Source organism: Marmota monax, unplaced genomic scaffold (genome assembly GCF_021218885.2).
Source record: "Marmota monax isolate L192 unplaced genomic scaffold, Marmota_monax_Labrador192_F-V1.1 WCK01_AAM20220418_F8-fsc00001, whole genome shotgun sequence".
Classification (NCBI taxonomy): domain Eukaryota; kingdom Metazoa; phylum Chordata; class Mammalia; order Rodentia; family Sciuridae; genus Marmota; species Marmota monax.
The window spans coordinates 22556849-22578073 of NW_026693777.1; the positions used below are offsets into that span (position 1 = coordinate 22556849).

The window sequence follows — 21225 nt, forward strand, 5'->3', positions numbered from 1 at the left end:
AAGATGGAAGGACAGTAGGAGAGCTTGCTCCCTCCATGAGACAATAACTACTTTCAGTGTGTTGAATTAATTCTCTCTCTGCCCTCATGCTTCGGGTCCCATCAGAGGATGTCATTCAACCTTGTGATCACCAATTGGCCATCGAGGAATCTGCTACCAGGTGTGACAATGTTTTTGCTTCCAGTGCTCTCTGCCTGTGGGCAGGAGAGATGGGAAAGGTGGCTCTGTACTGTTAGTACTCTCCTGCCTTTTCCTTCCTAGAGCACAGTTCTACCAACCCGGCAGGACCTTATCATTAGAATTCACAGATTCCCAAACTCCCTATTGCTCATGGTTGGTATGATCTTATGATCAGAGCTTTAGTCTGAATTTGTCTTAGGGATGGTATCATCATTCTGGCAAAAATCATGTCATTGACTGTCTCTTTGCCATCTGTGTTCTACTTCCTGCTTGCTGGGAACAAGAGGTACTATTCTCTGCTCCACACACACCTCCCTCCAGGGTTAAATTCAATTTCTTAAACTATGCTCAGCAACATGGCTTTTCATTCATGTACTTACTTGCTCTTCTACCCAATTTTTTTTTTGAGTGTGTGTTATATGCCGGTTCTCTGGGGCATGGTATTGAACAAAACAGGCTCTTCTATCCTGCATCTTCTGCTCTAGTGACCCTGGATATTGGGGGCGGGGGTTGTTAAAAGTGAAGAACAGCTTGTTAACTGAGACTGGGAGGAAATGGAAGTGTCTACAGTTGCCAACAGTGTAATTGATGCATCCTAAGTAAGAAGTTTAAACATATTTTAATGGTTATATATGAGCATGATTGCTATTTTCAATTTAATTAGAGGGAAGGCAATATGCCGCCTGTTACCATGTTGCAGTAGAGTCCATGAGAATGGGCTATTTGTTCAAAAGTGAACATAATTCCTCAAAAAATTAAAAATAGAATTACCATAGGATCCAACAATCCCACTTCTGAATATATACCCAAAAGATTTGAAAGCAGGAACTCAAAGAGATATTTGCACACCCATGTTCACTGCAGAATAATCATGACTGTCGGCGGGCAGAAGCGGCCAAGGTGTCTGCAGACAGATGAATGGAGAAAGTGAATGTGGTATACGCATGCAAGGGAACATTATTTAGCCTTAAAATTTAAGGAAATCCTGTCACATGCTACAATGTGGATCGACCTTGAAACATTATGCTGAGTGAAACAAACCAATTTCAAAAGGGCAAATATTCTATGATTCCACTTATATGAAACATCTGAAGTAGTCAATGTCATAGAAATGGAAAGTAGAATGGTTGTTCTCAGGGAGGGGCTGGTGGGAGCAAGAAATGTGAAGCTGTTTAATGGTTGTAGAGTTTCAGTTTTGCAACATGAAAAAGATCCAGAGATATGTTATACAATGTGAATATACTACTGAACTGTTCAATTGAAAATGGTTAAGAGGGATCAGGTGCATTGGCACATGCCTATTATCCCAGTGGCTCAAGAGGCTGAGGCAGGAGGATCTAGAGTTCGAAGCCAGTCTCAACAATTTAGCAAGGCCCTAAATAACTCAGCGATACCCTGTCTCTAAAAAAAAAAAAAAAAAAAAAAAAGGGCTGGGGATGTGGCTTAGTGGTTGAGTGCCCCTGAGTTCAATCTTCAGTACCCCCCCCAAAAAAAAAAAACCAACAAAAACCAAATTAACCATTTTCTTTCTTTTTTTCCTTTTTTCTTTTTGATACTGGGGATTAAACTCAGGGGCACTCAACCACTGAGCCACATCCCCAGCCCTATTTTGTATTTTATTTAGAGACAGGGTCTCACTGATTTGCTCAGGGCCTCACTTTTTTGACGCTGGCTTTGAACTCCTGATCCTCCTGTTTAAGCCACCTGAGCTGCTGGGATTACAGGTGTGTGCCACCACATGCAGCAAGAGGGTAAATTTTATGTGGGTTTTGTTACCAGGATTAAAAATAAAAATCCAAAATGTTTAAAAATTAGCATGATTAATGGGGAAGCAGCTGTGGATATGGCAGAAAGAATGGTAAACTGATGTCAATTAGAAGGTAGAATTGCAGACCTGGCACTATCCATTCCTAGCTGCATAACCTGGCATTTAACCTGCAAGCCTCTTTATCCTGATTGGTAAAATGGAGATAATGCTGCCTACTGCATTGAGTTTTGCAAAGGTTAAATGAGCTGGTGTGTGTGCAAGTTGGCAGACCTCAGGGCCATAGCTGGGCATGGTGAGCTATTGAGGAACTAGCTCCAGTTTCTCTTTTCCAATTTATCCTGGTACTTCCTCTACTTCTGGGCTCCAGATATGGAAAGTGGAATGCCTAACTTGGCTGCTGCTCCTTTCACCAGCAACTGCTCTTACTGACTTCTCTCCAGGCAAGTTCTACGTGTTTCTTTTTCCTTATTTTACTTAAACTCAGAGAATCAGAGAGTTCGAAGACAGACATGAGAGGCAAGTGGATGGCAGTGTGAGATAGTGAGATGACTCCTAACGAGGATACAGATGCAGCCCAGGCCAGCCTTTGGAAGAAGGAAAGGTTTGAATAAACAAAACAAGGAGAAGTGGAAGGAAGGGTTCAAATTCTTGGTGGGAGGGAATTTTATGGGCAAAAGGTTGGAGTGAAAATCAATAAGGAATGCTTAGGGGACAGGAGGATGAGGACACAGTTCTGATATAAAATTTGAGCCTGAGACATGATTGTGGGTGAGACTTGAGTTGCAGGCTGAAGGCACTGGATTTTGTGCAGTGAGGAGCTTAGTCATTTAAGTTTGAGAACATGAGAGGATCATTCTCAAATTATTCATGGGCCCAAAGTAATTATAGTGAAATTCCAATGGGTTTTTTAGGACAGCTCTACAAAATGATACTGAAATTCAAGTAGATGAATCATCAGGTGAGAATAAGAAAAAGAGAAAAGCTGGGTGCAAGCCGGGTATGGTGGCGCATACGTGTAATCCCAGTGGCTTGGGAGGCTGAGGCAGGAGGATCGAGAGTTCAAAGCCAGCCTCAGCAATAGTGAGGCACTAAACAACTCAGTGAGACACTGTCTCTAAATAAAATAAAAATAGGGCTGGGGATGTGGCTCAGTGGTCATGTGTCCCTGAGTTTAATCCCCAATACAAAAACAAAAACAAAAAAAACCCAAAAAACTGTGTGCAGTGGTGTATTCCTGTAATCCCAGCTACTCAAGAGGCTGAGGCAGGAGGATCACAAGTTGGAGTCAAACTGGGAATCTTAGTGAGACTGTCATAAAATAAAAAAGGCTAAGGATATAGTTTAGTTGGTAGAGTGCTTGCCTCACAGACACAAGGCCCTGGGTTCAATCCCCAGCACCACAAAAATAAATAAATAAATAAATAAAAATAAGAAATAAAAAGGGTTGGGGCTGGGGATGTGGCTCAAGCGGTAGCGCACTCGCCTGGCATGCGTGCGGCCCGGGTTCGATCCTCAGCACCACATACAAACAAAGATGTTGTGTCCGCCGAAAACTAAAAAATAAATATTAAAAAATGAAAAAAAAAAAAAGGGTTGAGAATGTAGCTCTGTAGTAGAATGCTTACCTAGCCTGTGTGAGGCCTTAGGTTCCACCCCTAGTTGTGGGGGCAGGGAAGTGTATAATGAAGAAGAATGTGGTTTGTCAATAAATGATAGCAGGAGAATTGGTTATTTATTAGTTATCAGTTCAGGTTCTTATCACAGACCACAGACCCAAATTAATTTAATGTTGATTAGAATTTAGTGAAAAGAAAAATAAAAACAAAAATTAGAAGATAACATAGATAAATGTCTACTCTGGGTGAATAAGTTTTTTTTTTTTTTAAGCCTTAGAATATCTTAGATACTGCTAGTAGATTGTAAATTGGTACAATTGTTAAGGAAATCAATTTACTTGGTATCACTTCTAGATACACACACTAGACACTCTACAGTATACAAGGAGATGTGCCCGGGAATGTACACAGCACTACTGTTCAAAGTAGTAAAATGCTGGGAATAACCCAAGCCACACAAACAAGAGGATAAATAAACTACAGAGCATTTATAAATAGAATGCTACACAGCAGTGGGAGTGAGTGATCTAGTGTTCATGTCAATATGGGCAAGTTCAGAACATGATGAGCCTGGTAAAGTGGCTTATACCTCTAATCCCAGAGACTCTGGAGGGTGAGGCAGGGAGATCTTAAGTGTGAGGCCAGCCTGGGCAATTTAGCAAGAATAAAAATAAAAAGGTCTGGGGATGTACCTTAGTGGTAGAAACACCCACTAAGTTTAATCCCTAGTACCTTAGAAAACAAACGAAAAATATGATGTTGAGTGAAAAATTAGGTTATAGAAGAGAACATACAGTTTAATACCAGCTAATAGAATCCTAAAATATAAACACATGGAAACAGCAGAAAGTCCCCCACCTAACATTCATTTTGTGCAATATGACTTCACTGCTCAGGTGTAGTGGATTGGACCAGCTGGGCCAGGGTCCCTTTCCCAGAAACTTTGAATTAAAACTAAAGGATTATGGCAGAAAGGATTCAACCCATACCCCAAAGTCTTTACTGTTGTATCCCAGACCTTTTATTTTTTAATTTTTTTTTTAGTTTTCTGTGGACACGATATCTTTATTTTATTTTTATGTAGTGATGAGGATCGAACCCAGTGCCCCGCGCATGCTAGGCGAGTGAGCTACCGCTTGAGCCACATCCCCAGCCTATCCCAGACCTTTTTCTAGGTATTTACAGGGGTTATGTCTACCCTAAATGCCTAGGTTTATTTTGTATAGATCTATGTATGTATTTCATAGCTCAGGTTTTCCTAATATAAATAAGATACTACTTTACCTATAATTTTGTGATTTGCTCTTTTTTCACTTAATATCATAAACATTTTCCCATATGATAGACATTTCCTTTATATTTAATGCTTACATAGCATCCCATAGTCTGGATGCACCACAATTTTTTACTATCCTTCAGCTAATACATATTTAGGTTGTTTCTATTTTTTGTTATTAAAATTCTACAATGAATATCCCTGTGAACCTTAGGAATATTTTTGTATGAAAGATTTCCAGGGGGAGAAGTTTTTAAGGGAAAGATTTTCTAAGAATTTATGCTTAGCAAAGAAAAAAAATTCCAAAGGCAATAAATTATACTCTTCTATGTAAAATCAATTTACTTCATGTAAATAAATCACAAAGACACTAAAACTGTAATAGAAAAAAAATAAGCAAAAACACCATTACTCAATTTGCAAAAAAAGAAATACAAATCACTACTAAATCCATGGAAAATATTTTAAATATTTTACCTGTGTAATTAAAGGGATGAGAGTTATAATTAGTTTCAAATATTTGGTCTATAAATGTAGACAAGGTGAGAAAGTGAGTTATAGGGTTGATAATGTGGCAAAACTTTATCAAGAACTCAAAACATTCAGATCCTTAGACTGTTAAATCTACCATCATAGCTGGATGTGGTAGTGCACACCTGCAATCCCAGAGGCTGGGGAGGCTGAGGCAGGAGGATCACAAGTTTAAAGTCAGCCTCAGCAACTTAGTAAGGCCCTAAGCAACTTAGTGAGACCATGTCTCAAAATAAAAAATGGGCTGGAGTTGTGGTTCAGTGGTTAAGTGCCCCTGGGTTAAATCCCCAGGACCAAAAATAATAAAATAAAATTATAAATAAATAAATAAATAAAATAAGTCTACTATTTTAGGATTGGGGATGTAGCTTAGTGGTAAAGTGCCCCTGGATTGAATCCCCAGTATCCAAAACAAACAAATGAAAAACAGAACCCTACTATTCTAAATTTAATTTGAAGAAATAATCAAAGATGTTCTAAGCAGACAATTGGGTGCATTTCAAGGCTCTGGTTTCTTCTCTTTTTTTTCTCCCCAACACACATGGAAATGTCAGAATTTATGCTTAGCAATAGAAAAAAATATCTCAAAGGATTTGTTGACCAATTTTTATTTTGTGCAATATGACTATAATACCCTGGCCATAGTTGATTGGACCAGGTGAGAGTATCTTTTCCAGGAAATTTAAATTAAAACTAAAGGATTCTAGGGGCTGAGGTTGTGGCTCAGTGGTATAGTGCTCACCTAGAACATGGGAGGCACTGGGTTCAATCCTCAGCATCACATAAAAATGAAATAAAGATATTGTGTCCACCTACAACTGAAAAATATATATATATTTTAAAAAAAAAAACACAAAACAAATAAAGGATTCTAGTCTAAGTTCTGGCTGTCCTCTTAAGTGGAGGCAATACAAATGTGAGAGCTTGACCTGCCATTTTGTACTACCTAGTCTCACCCCCAAAGAAAGCAAGAGAAGAAGGAAAAAAGTACAATTATGGCAAGGGATAGAGACCAAAAAGGGCCTGAGGCCTCCTCTATCCTGCCACTAGTGTCTGCTTGCTGTGGGTAGGTGCATCCCTGCCCAGAATTTGAATTATATGTTCCTCTCTTGGCTTCTATCAACCCCGGTATGTCCTCAGTAAGGTTCTTGCTGCTCCAACTGAAGAGCAAGAACCCCCAAATCTGTTCAGTACCTTGATATCACAAAGCATAGAAAGCCAGTAAAGTGAGGGTTCTAATTTACAATTTTTTCTTTGTTTGTAGTTTCCAATTCTGAAGGAAAAAGAGGAGGACATTAATACTGATTTTTATGATTTGGATCTGGTGTGTCCCCTAAAATCTCCTGTGTTAATGCAGGAATATTCAGAGGTGAAATGACCACACTATGAGAGTAACCTAATCAGTCCATCTTGAAAAGTTTGAATGGACTGACTAGGTGGTAGGCAGGTGGGCAGCATGGCTAGAGGAGCTAGGTTAATAGGGATGTGCTCTGGAAGGATTCATCTTCCATTTCTCCTTTCCCCTTCCCTTTCTCTGCTCCCTTGGCTGTCACGAAGGGAGAAGCATTCCTCCACTGGGCCCTTTGGCCATGATGTCCTGGATTGCCTTGGACCCAGCAATGGACTCCACTAACGATAGACTCAACCTCTGGAACTGTGAGCCAAAATAAATTTTCCTTCTCTAAATTGTTCTTGTCAGTTTTTTTCAGTCATAGCTGAAAAGCTGACTAACAAACACATTTAGTAAGATGAAAATAAATATTCTATATGAACCACTTTGGATAGTTCCTGGTCTACAGGAAAGAACACCTTAAACAAACAAAAAACAAAGGAAGCATGTCCCAAGCCAGAAGTGAACAAGAGTTCTGAGTGTTACCAGTGTCACCTTCTTTTCCTCCCTTTTTATTTTTCCATTTCCCTCTCCTGATCACAAGGTATTGCACCAGGATCCCATAATAATTAGCCCTTGATCATAACATCTTGTAATACCCTAGACTGAGAGCACTTACTGTGTCATAGTCATATTTGAATTTCCCCAGAGTGGGTTCCTAAATGTTTAGAATGAATATATGAGAGAATGGTTAAATAAAAGAATGAAAATGTTCATGGTGGAAAAAAAAAAGAATGAAAATGTGGTTAGGAAAATTCTCCTATATTAAGTGTTGAAAATATCTGTAGAAATGTCCTGAGCATCTTGAGGATAATGATTTCTCTTGAACATTTACTACAGTTTGCCTGTGAAGCCAGTGGCTTTTTAGCTAATAACTTTTTTTTTCCCCTTAGAGGTCAGGACAGCTGAGATTTTATGTTTTCAATGAGGCTCATCCAATGCTTGTTTTTCAAAAGATACTTTTCCATAAATACTTTGTTCTAGTTGCCAACTGGTTTGTTAACTGGGTCACCAACCTCCCCATTCTGAGAATATAAGCTTTCTTGACTTAGAAATACCATCAAACAGAACATTTTCAAGTACTGGAGATGACTACTGCCTCTATCTTTAAACCTAAATTCTCTAGAAAATCTTCTGTTCATTAAGAGGGAGGTTGGTTTGGATCCATTCTGCAACCTAACTCTACCAGTAAAAAGTGTTTTTCATCAAAGACAGAGTGGAGATTCTTTGTGTTTTGGGAGAGTCTTAAGTATCAAGGAAATGTGCTGGAAAGGCTTCATGTTTTCTATATATTCTACACAGCACCATATATAAGTTTTTTTTTTTTTTTTTTTTTTTTTTTGGTACCAGGGATTGAACTCAGGGGCACTTAACCTTTGAACCACATCTCCAGCCCCAGCACTATATATAAACTGTATTATATTGTTTTGAGACTTTCTAGGGGTGGATGGGGTGCAGGGGAGGAAAGGAATTTCACTGCCTGACTTCTAGTTTTAACTTCTACTCAAGATTTTCTACTAGATGTATGACCTTGAAAAAGAATCGTAGGCTTCCTGTATCTTTGTTTCAAGATCTGTAAAGTGAGATAATGTTTCTGTCAATGTGTTATTTTGAAGTTTAAACAATATCAAACATATAAAGTGCTCGCCAAAGTTCCTGGCTCATAGTTTCCAACAAATGGGAGTTCATGGTGGTGATGGGAAGATGGCATCCATTGTTTCTACTTTCTTTAAGTTATAACCTCATAGAAGATATTTAACCTGTGTATTTTAGTAGTCTTTCCTTCTGTAAGATGGAAATAATAATATTCAATTGGGGCTGGGGTTGTGGTTCTACTTTAAATCTGAACACTTGCCTCGAACGTTCGAGACCCTGGGTTTGATCTTCAGCACCACATAAAAATAAATAAGTGAAATATAGGTATTGTGTCAAAAAAGTAATATTCAATTACTTGGACCCATCATTAGCAAAGAGACAGAGGTTACTTGATATTGTATGAAGAGGTCTGGCTCTTGGAAGTGTTTGAATTGTGATTCTACTAGTTACTAGTTATCTGATATTGGGCAACCTCCCTGATTCTCAAAGATGAAAATAATATGTGCCAGCAGAGTTAAGGCTCAAATTAAATAGTACATATGAAAGTGCACTGCATTGCTATGCAGATGTTTGCAGTTGTAATTACCAGTACCATGTAAGATTATATACATTGATCTTAAATGTTTATTTTGTTTTAGTAACAGTGTGTTCGGGTTTAAGTTTGTACCCTCTTTTTGTTGTCTTGCTGTTTTAGAACACTTTAGTTATGATTTACATGTTCATAGATTTTTACCCAATTTTATCACCTTAAAAGCAACGTTCTTTCTCTATACGAGATAGATAAGGGGGCTGGGGTTGTGGCTCAGCAGTAGAGCACTCGCCTAGCTGGCGCAAGGCCCTGGGTTAGATCCTCAGCACCACATAAAAAAATAAATAAAATAAAGATATTGTGGCTAACTACAACTAAAAAATAAATATTAAGAAAAAGAACACTAGCTGTAACTTTCAACTAGATTGAATTACAGAAAATATGACCTTAGTGTTTCAAAAGACAAAGTAAAAATAACTTATTCAAACGCAGTTTGCTAAAGAATAGTGATTTTTACATTTGGTAGGTCTCTACACTGTTCCTTTCTTATATATCTGTGTTCTAGAGGGACTTATACAACACAACTCTTCAAGTGTAATTCTTAAGAATATCTACTTTAAATCTGAACTTTAAAAAAAAAAACCTCACACGAATAAATTAAACTTGATGAGTTACATCAGGAAACAATTCCTGGCAGGGTCACTTTAAATGTTTCCCTTTCATGCATAGGATTAGATTTATTTATTTTAAATTTTTGGTACCAAGAATTTAACCCAGGGGCGCTTTACCACTGAGCCATATCTACAGCCCTTTTTATTTTTATTTTTTATTTTTGAGACAGGGTCCTGCTGAATTGCTTAGGGCCTCCCTAAATTGCTGAGGCTGACTTTGAACTTGCAATCCTGCTGCCTCAGCCTCCAAGTCACTGTAATTATAGGTGTGGGCTCTTATGCCCAGCAACATTAGATTTAATCTAAATACTTCATTTAGTTCAACTTGTAGAAAACCCCAAGTTCCAGACTTAAAGTAAATTGAAGCATGGAGCAGTTAAGTGACTTGCCTGGGCATTATTATTCAGAATTCTTTGAGTGTAAGTTATAGAACTCCTACTCCACAATGGATTAAACAAAAAAAGGGGAAAAATTTGGTGAGGAGGCTTATATATGGGAAATGAGTTTCATGAATAGCTGAATCCAGCAGTTCTAATAATTGTTAGAACTTGGTGTTTGCTCAAGTTTCTTCCAAGGGTTGGCTTCCTACAGGATGTAGCTTTACCACTTTATAGTCACAAGTAGTTCCAACTTACATGATTTCTCTTCCTCTTTCTTTCCTTCCTTCCTTCCTTTCTATATTTCTTTCTTTTCTCCTTCCTTCCTTCCTTTCCTTCCTTCCTTCTCAGCAATTGAACCACTGAGCCATATCATTAAGTTGCTTAAGGCCTTGCTAAGTTGCTGGGGCTGATTTTGAATTTGGGATCTTCCCGCCTCAGCCTCCCAAATTGTTGGGATTATAGGAGTGCACCACCCCACCTAGCTCCAATTTACATCATTTCTATAGGGGTAAGAAAGCATAAAGAAAAATTTCTAGGTGGATAAAGATCATTAAAAATAATAAAATGAAAGATTGTAATAGCAAGTAATAACTAGTAATTTTGAGGAGTTAACATTTGCTAGGCACTAGAGTAAATATATAACTTTACTTAAATCTGATGACTATTCTGTGAATTAGGAAATGTTAGTTTGCTTATTTACAGGTGAGGAAACCAAGCTTGGGAGGAGTGAATAATTTGCCCTAGCTCCTGTCAGAGCTGGATAACCTCTGATCTCAGTCTGTTTTTTCAGCATGTAAACAGTAAATCTTTAGGAAGGTCCAGGTGATTCCTTTGACTCATGTACCCATTTCTCTGGGGGGAAGGAAGAGGGAAGCCTTGTGACCAAGAGTGTGGTCCCTAAAGGGAAAAGGGGGTGTGTGGGAAGCATATGATCATCACACTAATGATGGCTAGACCATCATTAAAGACAGGGTTAGGATAGAAACTAGAGCTTCAGTCCTAGGGCAGTTCTAGAAGTTATGGTGGGGAGGAAAAATAGGTAAGTTTAGAAAAAAAACTAGTTTTAGTCTCTTAGGGAATATAAATTAGAAATGAAGATATAGCTCTGAAATGATGTTAAGTCAACTATTTCTTTTTACTTTCAGAAATATATATGAGTATTGTAAAATGAACCCCCTGCTATTGCTAATGAATGCTCCTACATATATTCTATCATTTAGTGAGGAAGTGGATCGAAAGGCATGTCTCTGGTTTCCTTGCTCCTTATTTTCTTCATGCTACAGGAGATATGCCAGAATAAAATTTTGAGGGGCAGGGGAAGAAAGCTTAAGGAAAAATTTCAAAATGGATAAAGAGTATTAAAAATAAGCAAATGGATGATTGTGGCAACAACTAATTATTGAGCAGTTGACATATACTAGGTATTGTAGTAAATGTATAACATTATTTAAATCTGATAACCATCCTATCAGTTAGGAACTGTTAATTTGCTTATTTTTTTAAAATATATTTTTTTTAATTGTAGATGGACACAATACCTTTATTTTATTTTTATGTGGTGCTGAGGATCGAACCCAGTACCCTCCACATAAGAGGTGAGCACTCTACCACTGAGCTACAACCCCAGTCCTAATTTACTTATTTACAGGTGGGGAAACCAAGTTTGGGAGGAGTGAATAATTTGCTCTAGCTCCTGTCAGAGCTGGATAACCTCTGATCTGAGAGTCTGTGTTCTTCTCATAATGCTTATAATTAGGCCATTTAATTGTGTAAATTGACTATTTTACAAGCAAAAGTATTGTTTCTGGCACATCATTTTATCCTGTATGAAATAAAGTACTGTTGAAGTTGTTTTTCTCTTCTTGTTCCCATTCCCCCAACTTTCCTTCACTCTTAGTGATAGAAGACTGCTCTCCCTGCCTAGTGGGTGACATGAGTCCTCTCCTGAAAACAATTCAAAGGTCCTCTGATAGTCATTTCTGAATTGCAGCTCAAATTGCTAAGTAGAGAACTGGAGTACCTAAGCATTTTAAATCTCAAGCAATAATTATGAACGTTAATCATAGAAAGCTACGAAAAAGCTACAACCTTGAAGTACATCCAAAAATGTAGCTGTAATATTTAAATTGTGACCCAAGAAATTCGCTGCTGAAGGTATTTCCTAGTGGGTAGATGTGGCTCAAAGAAACAAGATACCAATATTCCTTTTTTACACTAGTTGTGTATATATTTCTTTTTTTTTCCCCCAAAGAAAGCAGCCATTGTCTCAGCTTTTTCATTATTTTTACAACAACCAGCCTCATGTAATCCTACCTTCCACACAGCCAATTTGGGCTTCTCTAACTCTGAAGATGGTATCTCATTGATAATTGGTTTGATGCTACTTCTGTTTATTACCTTAGCCCTTCCTTAGTTCACCAGTCAGCCACCATTTGATTATCTGTGTCTTCTAATCACACGGCCAGCTGGCCAGTAGATTAATAAGCTCAGCTTTCATATCTGGGAAGTGAATATTTTCATTTTATAACAACAAACTGTTTTTTGTCAATATTGTTCTCCCAAATGGTTATAAAATATTTCTTTTCATATAATCTAGAATACAGGTCACCAAACTTTTTTTTTTCACAACTTTTTAATCATGCATTCCTGTCAGTATATTTTTTGTGGGTATATTCTTCTAAGTATATGTATATTTGGTCATAAAATACACATATGGTACCATCATATAGCTTATAACAGTCATGATATAGTTATATTTAGGATGCCGTTGTTAATGATAGTAGATGTAAATTCACATTTCAAATAGTCTTTTTGATGATTTTGTTATTATTTAGCCAAAATTTGGTTGGATTTATTAGATTGTCATTTTAACTTTGAAATGTGGCTGTCAAAAATTTGATGCTAAGCCAGGGTGATGGTGCACGCTTGTAATCCCAGCAGCCTAGGAAGCTGAGTCAGGAAGACTCAGCGAGTGCTAAGCAACTCAGTGAGACCCTGTCTCTAAATAAAAATACAAAATTTTTATTAGCAACAGCGAGGTGATAAGCAACTCAGTGAGACCCTGTCTCTAAATAAAAATACAAAATAGGGCTGGGATGTAGCTCAGCGGTTGAGTACCCCTGAGTTGAATTCCTGGTACCGATCAGCCTGCCAAATGATACTAAAAGCCTCAGTTCTATCATTTACTTGTTATACATTGTGGTTTCCTTGCAGAAGACACTTGTAATGTCATTTATCTGTTTTGAGGGTTTAATTAGATTAAACCTAGATAATCTAATCAGTAAATACACTTAATTTAACCCAGAAAACTGCAGTAAATCACAACAGGTTGATGGGGGTTGACTAGATTGGATCACCACTGTCAGCCTCTGGGAATGAGTACCTCTCTCTTTTTCCTAAGGACATCTCTTATGCTGCTCTTGCCAAGGGACCATTTCATGGACCAAGAGAAGAGATGTTTGTTCTGTATATATTAGGTGAGCTTAATGCTATTTTTTTAAAGAGCAAAATTAATCATAAGTAGATTCCCTCTTTTTTTTTTTTTTTCTCCTGTCCCAAATGGATTGCTTGGCACTATCCTTGGAGTATACACACCCCTAGGATGCATGGACTGCCTTAAGAAATTATTGGCTCAGAAAACAAATTATCACATAGGCAAGGATGTTTCCATTAAAAAAAAAACAAAAAAATAAAACAAAACAAAAAAACAAACAAAACCCAAACCCCAAAACCCTGCTCATTTCAGTTGCTCAGCCATTTTATAGAAATGAAATGACTTTGAAATGAATTGTCTTTATAGAGATCCATAATTTGCAAGCAAAACCCTCACTCTACAAAATGTGAAATGTTCTAAGCAACAGCTGTGAGCATTTCAAACATGCACTACTTTTTAACGGTTCAACTGTTGCCAAGGGAAATTGAGTTGGCTTCAAAATCTTTCTTGGTTTTAATTCTACATTTACCCTCAATCAGAGATTGAGGAAATAGGTTCTGCTTGGCTGAGTTACCGAACTTTCATGAAGACTGAGGTATGGAAATATAAGTTTCTTGAAGGTAGCAAACAGGCTGGTGGTATTCTATACTTCATCTGGCCTACTGGTAACCATAACTATTGGAGCAAAAATGGGCATAAGTTTATACAGTGGCTAATCATCTGGAGACAGTAGGGGGAGCCGGTTTCCATCTAAGACTCACCTTTTGGCATTTCCCATTTCAGTTTAAAGCAGGAATATATTTATCTTTCATGATACAAAAATCATTTTTCCACCCGAGTCATTTTTGGGAGCAGGCATATAAATTTGCAACAATTGAGTGTTAGATCGACAAGAGAAACACAAATGTGTTTTTTTTTTTTTTTTTTTTTTTTGGGGGGGGGTTGTCATTTGTATATATGGTACAAAGAACTTTATAATATAGTTCCATTCCCTAAGTGTATAGAAAACATGATATAATACTGAAGGGGAAAATTATGCTACAGAACAACACGTTAACATAAAAGGAAGAAAATTCCAGAAGGGAGTACACCAAAATGCTTACAGTGGTTATCTTTGAGTTGAGGATTTGTGAATGTTTATTTTTTTATCTGCCCTTCCCCCACTGTCCGAGTTTCAAACAATTGGCGGCTTGATGTTTGTAGTTCGCATTTAGGATCTCTTTCTTTCTTTGCCTCAAAAAATGTATGTAGCATGCATTCAAACAGATGGACAATCCCAGAACATTGTCTGGAAATGCACCATTTTGGCCTAGGGTTCACCAGAGATGCAAGCACATTTGTAAATATTTTATCACGTGTTCTGGATAGAGGTGAAGTCTTCTTGGTTAAACTGTTAGGAACTCCACTTGCCAATTAAAAGTTTGCAGTTGGGTCTTTCCGACGCTGAAGCAGCCAGCAGGCCAATGAGGTGAGCCTGGTGACGGGTGTTCCCTTCTGCCTTAACTGAACCCTGGCCACCATGGAGACTTGCAAGGAGCTTCAGGGAGCCCATATTCAAAACAGACATTTAGGGAAAGATGAGGTGAGAGAGAAATTAAAGCGTTACCCAACCCTCGGTCGGGCCCTGGGGGTTTAAATTCCCGTATCAGGCTCAGGCCTTCTTTCTACAAGGTTCTGTGGAGAGAGGCGGCTGGGGTTTTTCCCAGCGGGCTTCAAGGGACCCATTTATACTAGCAGTGGCACGCTAGCGCGGGCGGGGCACATCACTACTTTCTATGCGGCGTGTGGTTCAGTCTTGAATGGGACTAGTCGAGCCCGGAGGGAACACGCTAGTCACTGACCGGGGCGGACTCAGGGCCCAGGGTCTCGCCCACCCCGGCCCTCGGAATCCTCCGGTTGAAGAGGATAGCAGTCCAAAGGCTCACATTGCACGGAGCCTCTCTTGCTGATGTGCCAGTCGCACACCTCCCGGAATTACGGAGCTTCTCCCAGCCAAAGTTTCGGCCCCCTACTTTCTTCCCTTCAGCCCACCCAGCCGCTTAGCGGAAGCTGCGGCCGCGCGGCCCGAGCTCGCGGCTGCATCCGGGTCCCACACGCCTCGGACCAATCCCCGGCCTCTTCTCTTCCCACCCTCCTGTTTCTCCGCCTCTCCCCGCCGCCAGTCCCTGATCAGCTCTCAGCCGAACATGCTGGCTGGGGAGTGAAGGCAGACGACGGCCAATGAGGTCTCGCTTCCCATTTGAAGTCTCCAGTGGGCGGGCGTCGGAGGCGGGTGCTGCTGGCTAAGAGGTTCGGTTGAGCGTGTGCCATGGACCCAGCCGCCCGGTGATATTGACAATAGGAGAGAGAGAAAGGGGCATTGACTGGGACCCACCGCGGGTAGCGAACGGCGGCTCTGGCAGCGGCGGCTCCTGCTTCAGCGGCTCCTCCTCCTCCTCCTCCCGACTCCTCTGCCTGCTGCCGCTGCAGATCCAGTCTTCCTCCCTCCCTTCCCCCCCTCCCCACGTCGCCGCCGCCGCCGCCGCCGCCGCCGCTGGGTCCGGGGCTACGAGCTGAGGCGCCGCCCGCCGGGAATGTGAGCGAGGAGCCACCGGCGGAGCCGCAACGGTGTCGGTGCCGATTTGATGGGACGGGCCCGCGGGGGAGGATCGTGAGGCCGCCGCCGCCGCCGCTGCCGCCGGAGCGCTGAGGTTCGGGTCCGGCCCTGAGGCCTAGAAGCGCCGCCACCGCGGAACCGGAGGGACGCCGCACCGGACAGCCGTCGCCCCGGGCTCCCCGCAGCTGCCCGGACCTCCCTCCTCCCTGCACCTCCCTGTTCCACCGCTCGCCCCCTCCGCGGCCCCTTCGCCCTTCTCCCGCCCCTCGAAACCACAGATCATCTTTGGATTCTTCCCCAGAAGCTTCAAGGTAACTTCGTCCCTCCAACACCGCGGCTTGCCCGCTTCCGTTCCTCCTCTCGGTTCTCCTGGGGAACCTGCAGGGCACCGGACTTGGGAAGGCCTGGCTCAGGCAGGCGAGGGGTGCAGTGGGGTGGGGTGCGGGAGAGGGAGCGCCGGTCCCACTTGTCTGATTTACCTGCAGATGTTTCTGAGGCTACCTCATTCACTCTTCCTCCCTCACCCCTTTTTCTCCACCTTTTGAGATTGGAGGCGTTTTCTTGTTCCCCTTTATCCACTGGCGGGGTTGGTGAAAAAGGGGGGTTTGGTGTAGTGAGGAGGATTCTGTAGCAGCGTATCTTTTCCAGGGCTTGGGGTATAAGTGAGCATCCCTACAGCTACCTCCCCCCCCCCCCCACGCCCCGCGGGATTATCCTGAGCCTTGGAACTGCCCCGCGCCCGCTGCTGAGAGGATGATAAAGCTTCAGGCGCCCTGGCTTAGGTGAAACCTGTTTCCCTGGGCTTTGCACGGACCCGCTGTTCCCCTAAATTCAATTCTGCTTGGCTTTTTAGGGTTGATATCCTGACGTTTGTACTGGGTTGCGGGCCTAACTGGCAAATGATTAAAAAAAAAAAGCCACCTTCAGATCGTCCTTAGAGATGGGAGAAGACTAAAGAAGAGATAGAGTGATGGAGGAACAGGATTTAACAGAAGTCTTGTGTTAGGGTTAGAATGAAATCTAAATAATTCACTTGCGAAATTGGAAAATCCACCCTTAAATTTACAACATACAAATGTGATGTGTCGCTTTTTGCTGATGCAGTCATTTTTATTTTAAAGTGAGCATACATTTTCTATACTATTCATAGTTTGCAGTTCCATTTTGAATGTCACATTATGTTTAAGGATAAGTTAGGTACATTTAAAAACATTTCCTAACTAAAGACTATCAAGGAAGTCTTCAAATTTCAATACCTTGACCTCATAGGTGTCCCCCCATGCTTTTATTTTTACTTTGCCAGAATGCAGGTAATCCAGGTAACTTTTTAGTCTTGCACATTCAGGAAGAAACTCCCATACTCATATGTAGAAGTTAAAAAAAAGTCTTATGCATTGGAATGACAGATGAGTAATTACATTTCAGTATTTCCCCTGTATGCTTTATTTCTATCTAAGTCTGCCATTAATCTTGCATGGAGCCTCAGTGCCACGGAGATGATGGCATCTGTTTAACTTGGTGAATGAAATTGAGTGTAATGCTTATTACTTTTAGGAAATAGCCTTCAATAGCCTTTATTTTTAATTATTTGAGAGGGTTAAAAAAGTAAAAGAACTACTCAGTTCCATCAGTTTGATGGAATGAAATTGATATTTGAACTTCAAAGTCTAAACCTCAAGGGAACTCAACTTGGTTTTCTAAGAAGATAGTGAAGTTATGTTTTCAGTTCACCTTGGTGTGTGGTTTCTAGTGGTTTTGATCATTATGCTTTAATAACTTAAGATGGATTCATTCAAAAAGAAGACTTCTTTAAAATGATTTTAATTATGCCTTTTGTGTGTTTAAAGAAATCTAGTCTGTCCTCATTTGCAGTGTAGTGGTTTATCATAGCAAACACTGCACATTGTATTACAAGTCATGCTTAGTTTCAGTAATTGTAAATGCACCTTGCTGTGATACATTGGTGTAAATTCTTGAAGTACAGTAAGGGTTTCAGCCCCAGAGTCTATTCATAGTATTAAATATGTTAGGAAAATATACCTGTGGGGATTTTTCAGCTGCAGAATAACTCCAAAATTACAAGAATCAGATGAAGAGCTTTCTTTGAGTGAAGTAGTAAAAGCATTTGGGTTATGATATTGTTTACATGATAGTAATCTTTTTTCATCGAATTCTTATGTTTTCTCATCTTCCTAAGACTTTCTTTAATTAATTAATTTACTTTTTTTTTTTTAAATGGTACTGGGGTTTAAACCCAGAGATGCTTTACCACTGAGTTATACCAACCCTTTTTATTTTTTATTTTGAGACAGGATTTTGCTAAGTTGCTTAGGGCCCTGCTGAGTTGCTGAGGCTTACCTTGAACTTGTGATCCTCCTGCCTCAGTTTTACCAGTTGCTGGGATTATAGGCATGCCTCACCATGTCTGGCTTATTTACTTACTTTAGCACACATTCTTATTTTCATGATTATTATATGTGAGAATTTTAGAATTTGTGTAACTCACATGTATGCTTCCACCTTGGGAATATGTTTATGATACCTCTTTCTTTTCAGTAGGGATATGTCCTCAGCACCAACTACTCCTCCATCAGTGGATAAAGTAGACGGATTTTCTCGGAAGTCCGTCAGAAAAGCCAGACAGAAGAGGTCACAAAGTTCCTCACAGTTTAGGTCTCAAGGCAAGCCTATTGAATTAACACCTCTGCCGCTGCTAAAAGGTAAGGCTTGTGACCAGGTGATTCTTTTTCAATGAATCTTTTGTATCTATATAATTTCCTTTTTTTGTACAGTTTCATATCTGTTAAAATTCTGTGTTGCAAGTTGAAAGGATAGGTGGCCTCAGATATATCAAAGTTACCTGTAGTTGACCAAGTATACCTATTTTCATTTTTAAAGAGCTCAATTCAATCTAAATATCTGTGGACAAATGAAAAGAAACTTATGTGGAGACTCTCATCACACTAAGTTAAAAAACTAAATGGCAGAGTCTGTGGTTTTTTTTTTTCTTTTGCTAACATTTAGGTGGATGCACTATATACAATGACAACTACAAACTGTGCTGTCTTAGGAAGTAAAGGAGATGATAATTTATATGAAATGGTTTTGAAAAAAATCTATTTTTAAAAGCCAAATTTATAATTGAGTAATACATTCTTGTTTTCCGAGAGTAAAAATAGACAAAGTATATGATGATCATACTTGCCTAATAGTTTTTTTTGGAGTCCATTAAGAACTGTTATTTTTCTAAATTAGACCTTTGAACTTTTGTTTTAGTATATGGATACTGTTTGTCCCTTTAAATTTTCATCTATTTGCCTCATGTTTATGAATAGACATTACTTGAAATGATTAGAACAATGGCTGTTATAATGTGGAAACTCTTAGAATCTATCTTTGAAGATGGAATTTTGTCTGCTGAGTACTTGAGTGGGGAGGAAGGGAACATGAAAAACACAATGGACTTGGTAGTTCAGAGGAAATCAGACAATTACTAGTTAATTAATGCACATTTGTTTTCAGATGGTATTATAAGAAAAACTGGAATGTGACTGGAAAGAATCCTCACTGTTTAGGATATTTCAAACTTCTGTTTTTATTTTTTTATTTTTAAAAAAAATTTTTTTTTAATTTTTTATTTTTTTTTAAACTTCTGTTTTTATGTTTGTAGTCAGTGGAAACTAAATAAATACTAATATTGTAAAGACGATTTATCTATCATTTAGAATGCTTTTGCCTATAAAGATTTTGGTGGCCAGAATGACAATAGTTTGTATGAGGTTTCAGAAGGAAAATTAAGGAGAAATTCTGGGATAAAACCACCATGTTTGGGGCTGGGGTTGTGGCTCAGTGGCAGAGCACTCACCTAGCATGTGCAAGCCCTGGGTTCAATCCTTAGCACCACATAAAAATAAATAAAATAAAGATATTGTGTCCAACTACAACTAAAAAATAAATATTAAAAAAACCACCCATGTTTGAAATTCACAGTTGGGAGACACATTGCATTCTATAGTAACACTGAATCTGAAGTAGACATGTAATAGCTATGGTCATCTAGATCTGGTGAAGGTTTATTTTTCGGAAGCCTAGATTAAACTTAGGAGGAGAAGTAATTTTAAAACTTAATTATTATATTAATTTCTCAGGGCTCATGGTAAACTTGTAAGTTAGAATGTAACTGACCACTTATAGCTAAGGTGTTGGTTTTATGGGAAGTGAAAGAGACATGCATGAGAAAAACTTGGACATGTATTAATACTCTGTTATCCCTTTTTTTAAATTGTGTAAAATATAATCTAAAATGTACTATTTTAACCATTTTTAAGTTTGCAGTTCAGTGGCATTGACTATACTAATCTTGTTGTGTAACCATTACCACCATCCATTTTCAGAACCTTTTCATCTTCCCCAACTGAAACTCTTTTACCCAGTAAACACTAAATTGTTTTCCCCTAACTCCTAGCTCTTGGCAACCACTTCACTACTCTAGGTACCTCCTCTGAGTGGAGTCATGCAATATTTGTCCTTTGGTGACTGGCGTAATTCACTTAGCATAATGTTCTCAAGGTTTACTCATGCTGCAGCATATGTCAGAATTTTATTATTATTATCATTACTATTTTTGGTACTAGGGATTGAACCTGGGGGCACTTTACCTCTGAGCTACATTCCCAGTCCTTTTTATTTTTTATTTTGAGACAGGATCTCACTAGGTTGTGTAGGGCCTCGATAAGTTGCTGAGGAAGTTCTTGAACTTGTGATTTTCCTGCCTCAGCAGGAAATTTCCCTGGGATTATAGGTGTTACACCATGAGGCTTGGCTAGAATTTTATTTTATTTTTTTAAGGCTGACTAATATTTCAGTATATGTATATATCCCCTATTTGTTTACCCATTTCTTCATTGGTGGACATTTAGGTTGGTTTCACCTTTTTGGCTGTTATGAATAATGCTACTGTGAACATGGTTGTAGAAATATCTGTTCAAGTTCCTGCTTTTATTTGTTTTGGGAACATACTTAGAAATAGAACTGCTGGATCATGTTTAATTTTTTGAGGAATTGCCTTACGGTTTTCCAGAACAGCTGCACCATTTTTCATTCTCATCAGCAATGCACAAGGGTTTTATTTCTCCACATCCTCTCACTAACACTTGTTATTTTCTGTTTTTTATTTTTTCCTAAAAATGGGATGCAAAGTGGCATTTCATTGTGCTTTTGATTTGTGTTTACCTAATGATTAATAGTATTGAACATATT

The 21225-nt window shown here is 39.3% G+C and overlaps 1 protein-coding gene across 4 annotated transcripts in view; it reads left to right on the forward strand.

Annotated features, from left to right (window-relative positions):
* The first annotated feature begins 15640 nt into the window (after positions 1–15640).
* The window catches only part of Ppp2r5e (protein phosphatase 2 regulatory subunit B'epsilon), a 166568-nt gene continuing 160983 nt past the window's right edge, over positions 15641–21225 (forward strand). The window contains exons 1-2 of one of the 4 annotated variants that reach the window (XM_058584604.1): positions 15641–16277; positions 18523–18686. In XM_058584604.1, the coding sequence (XP_058440587.1) occupies positions 18530–18686 (157 nt within the window). In that variant the 5' untranslated portion in view covers positions 15641–16277; positions 18523–18529. Of the gene's footprint in view, positions 16278–18522; positions 18687–21225 lie in introns of those variants that run through there. The other 3 variants (XM_046461081.2, XM_046461082.2, XM_058584605.1) reach the window with 3 other exon arrangements.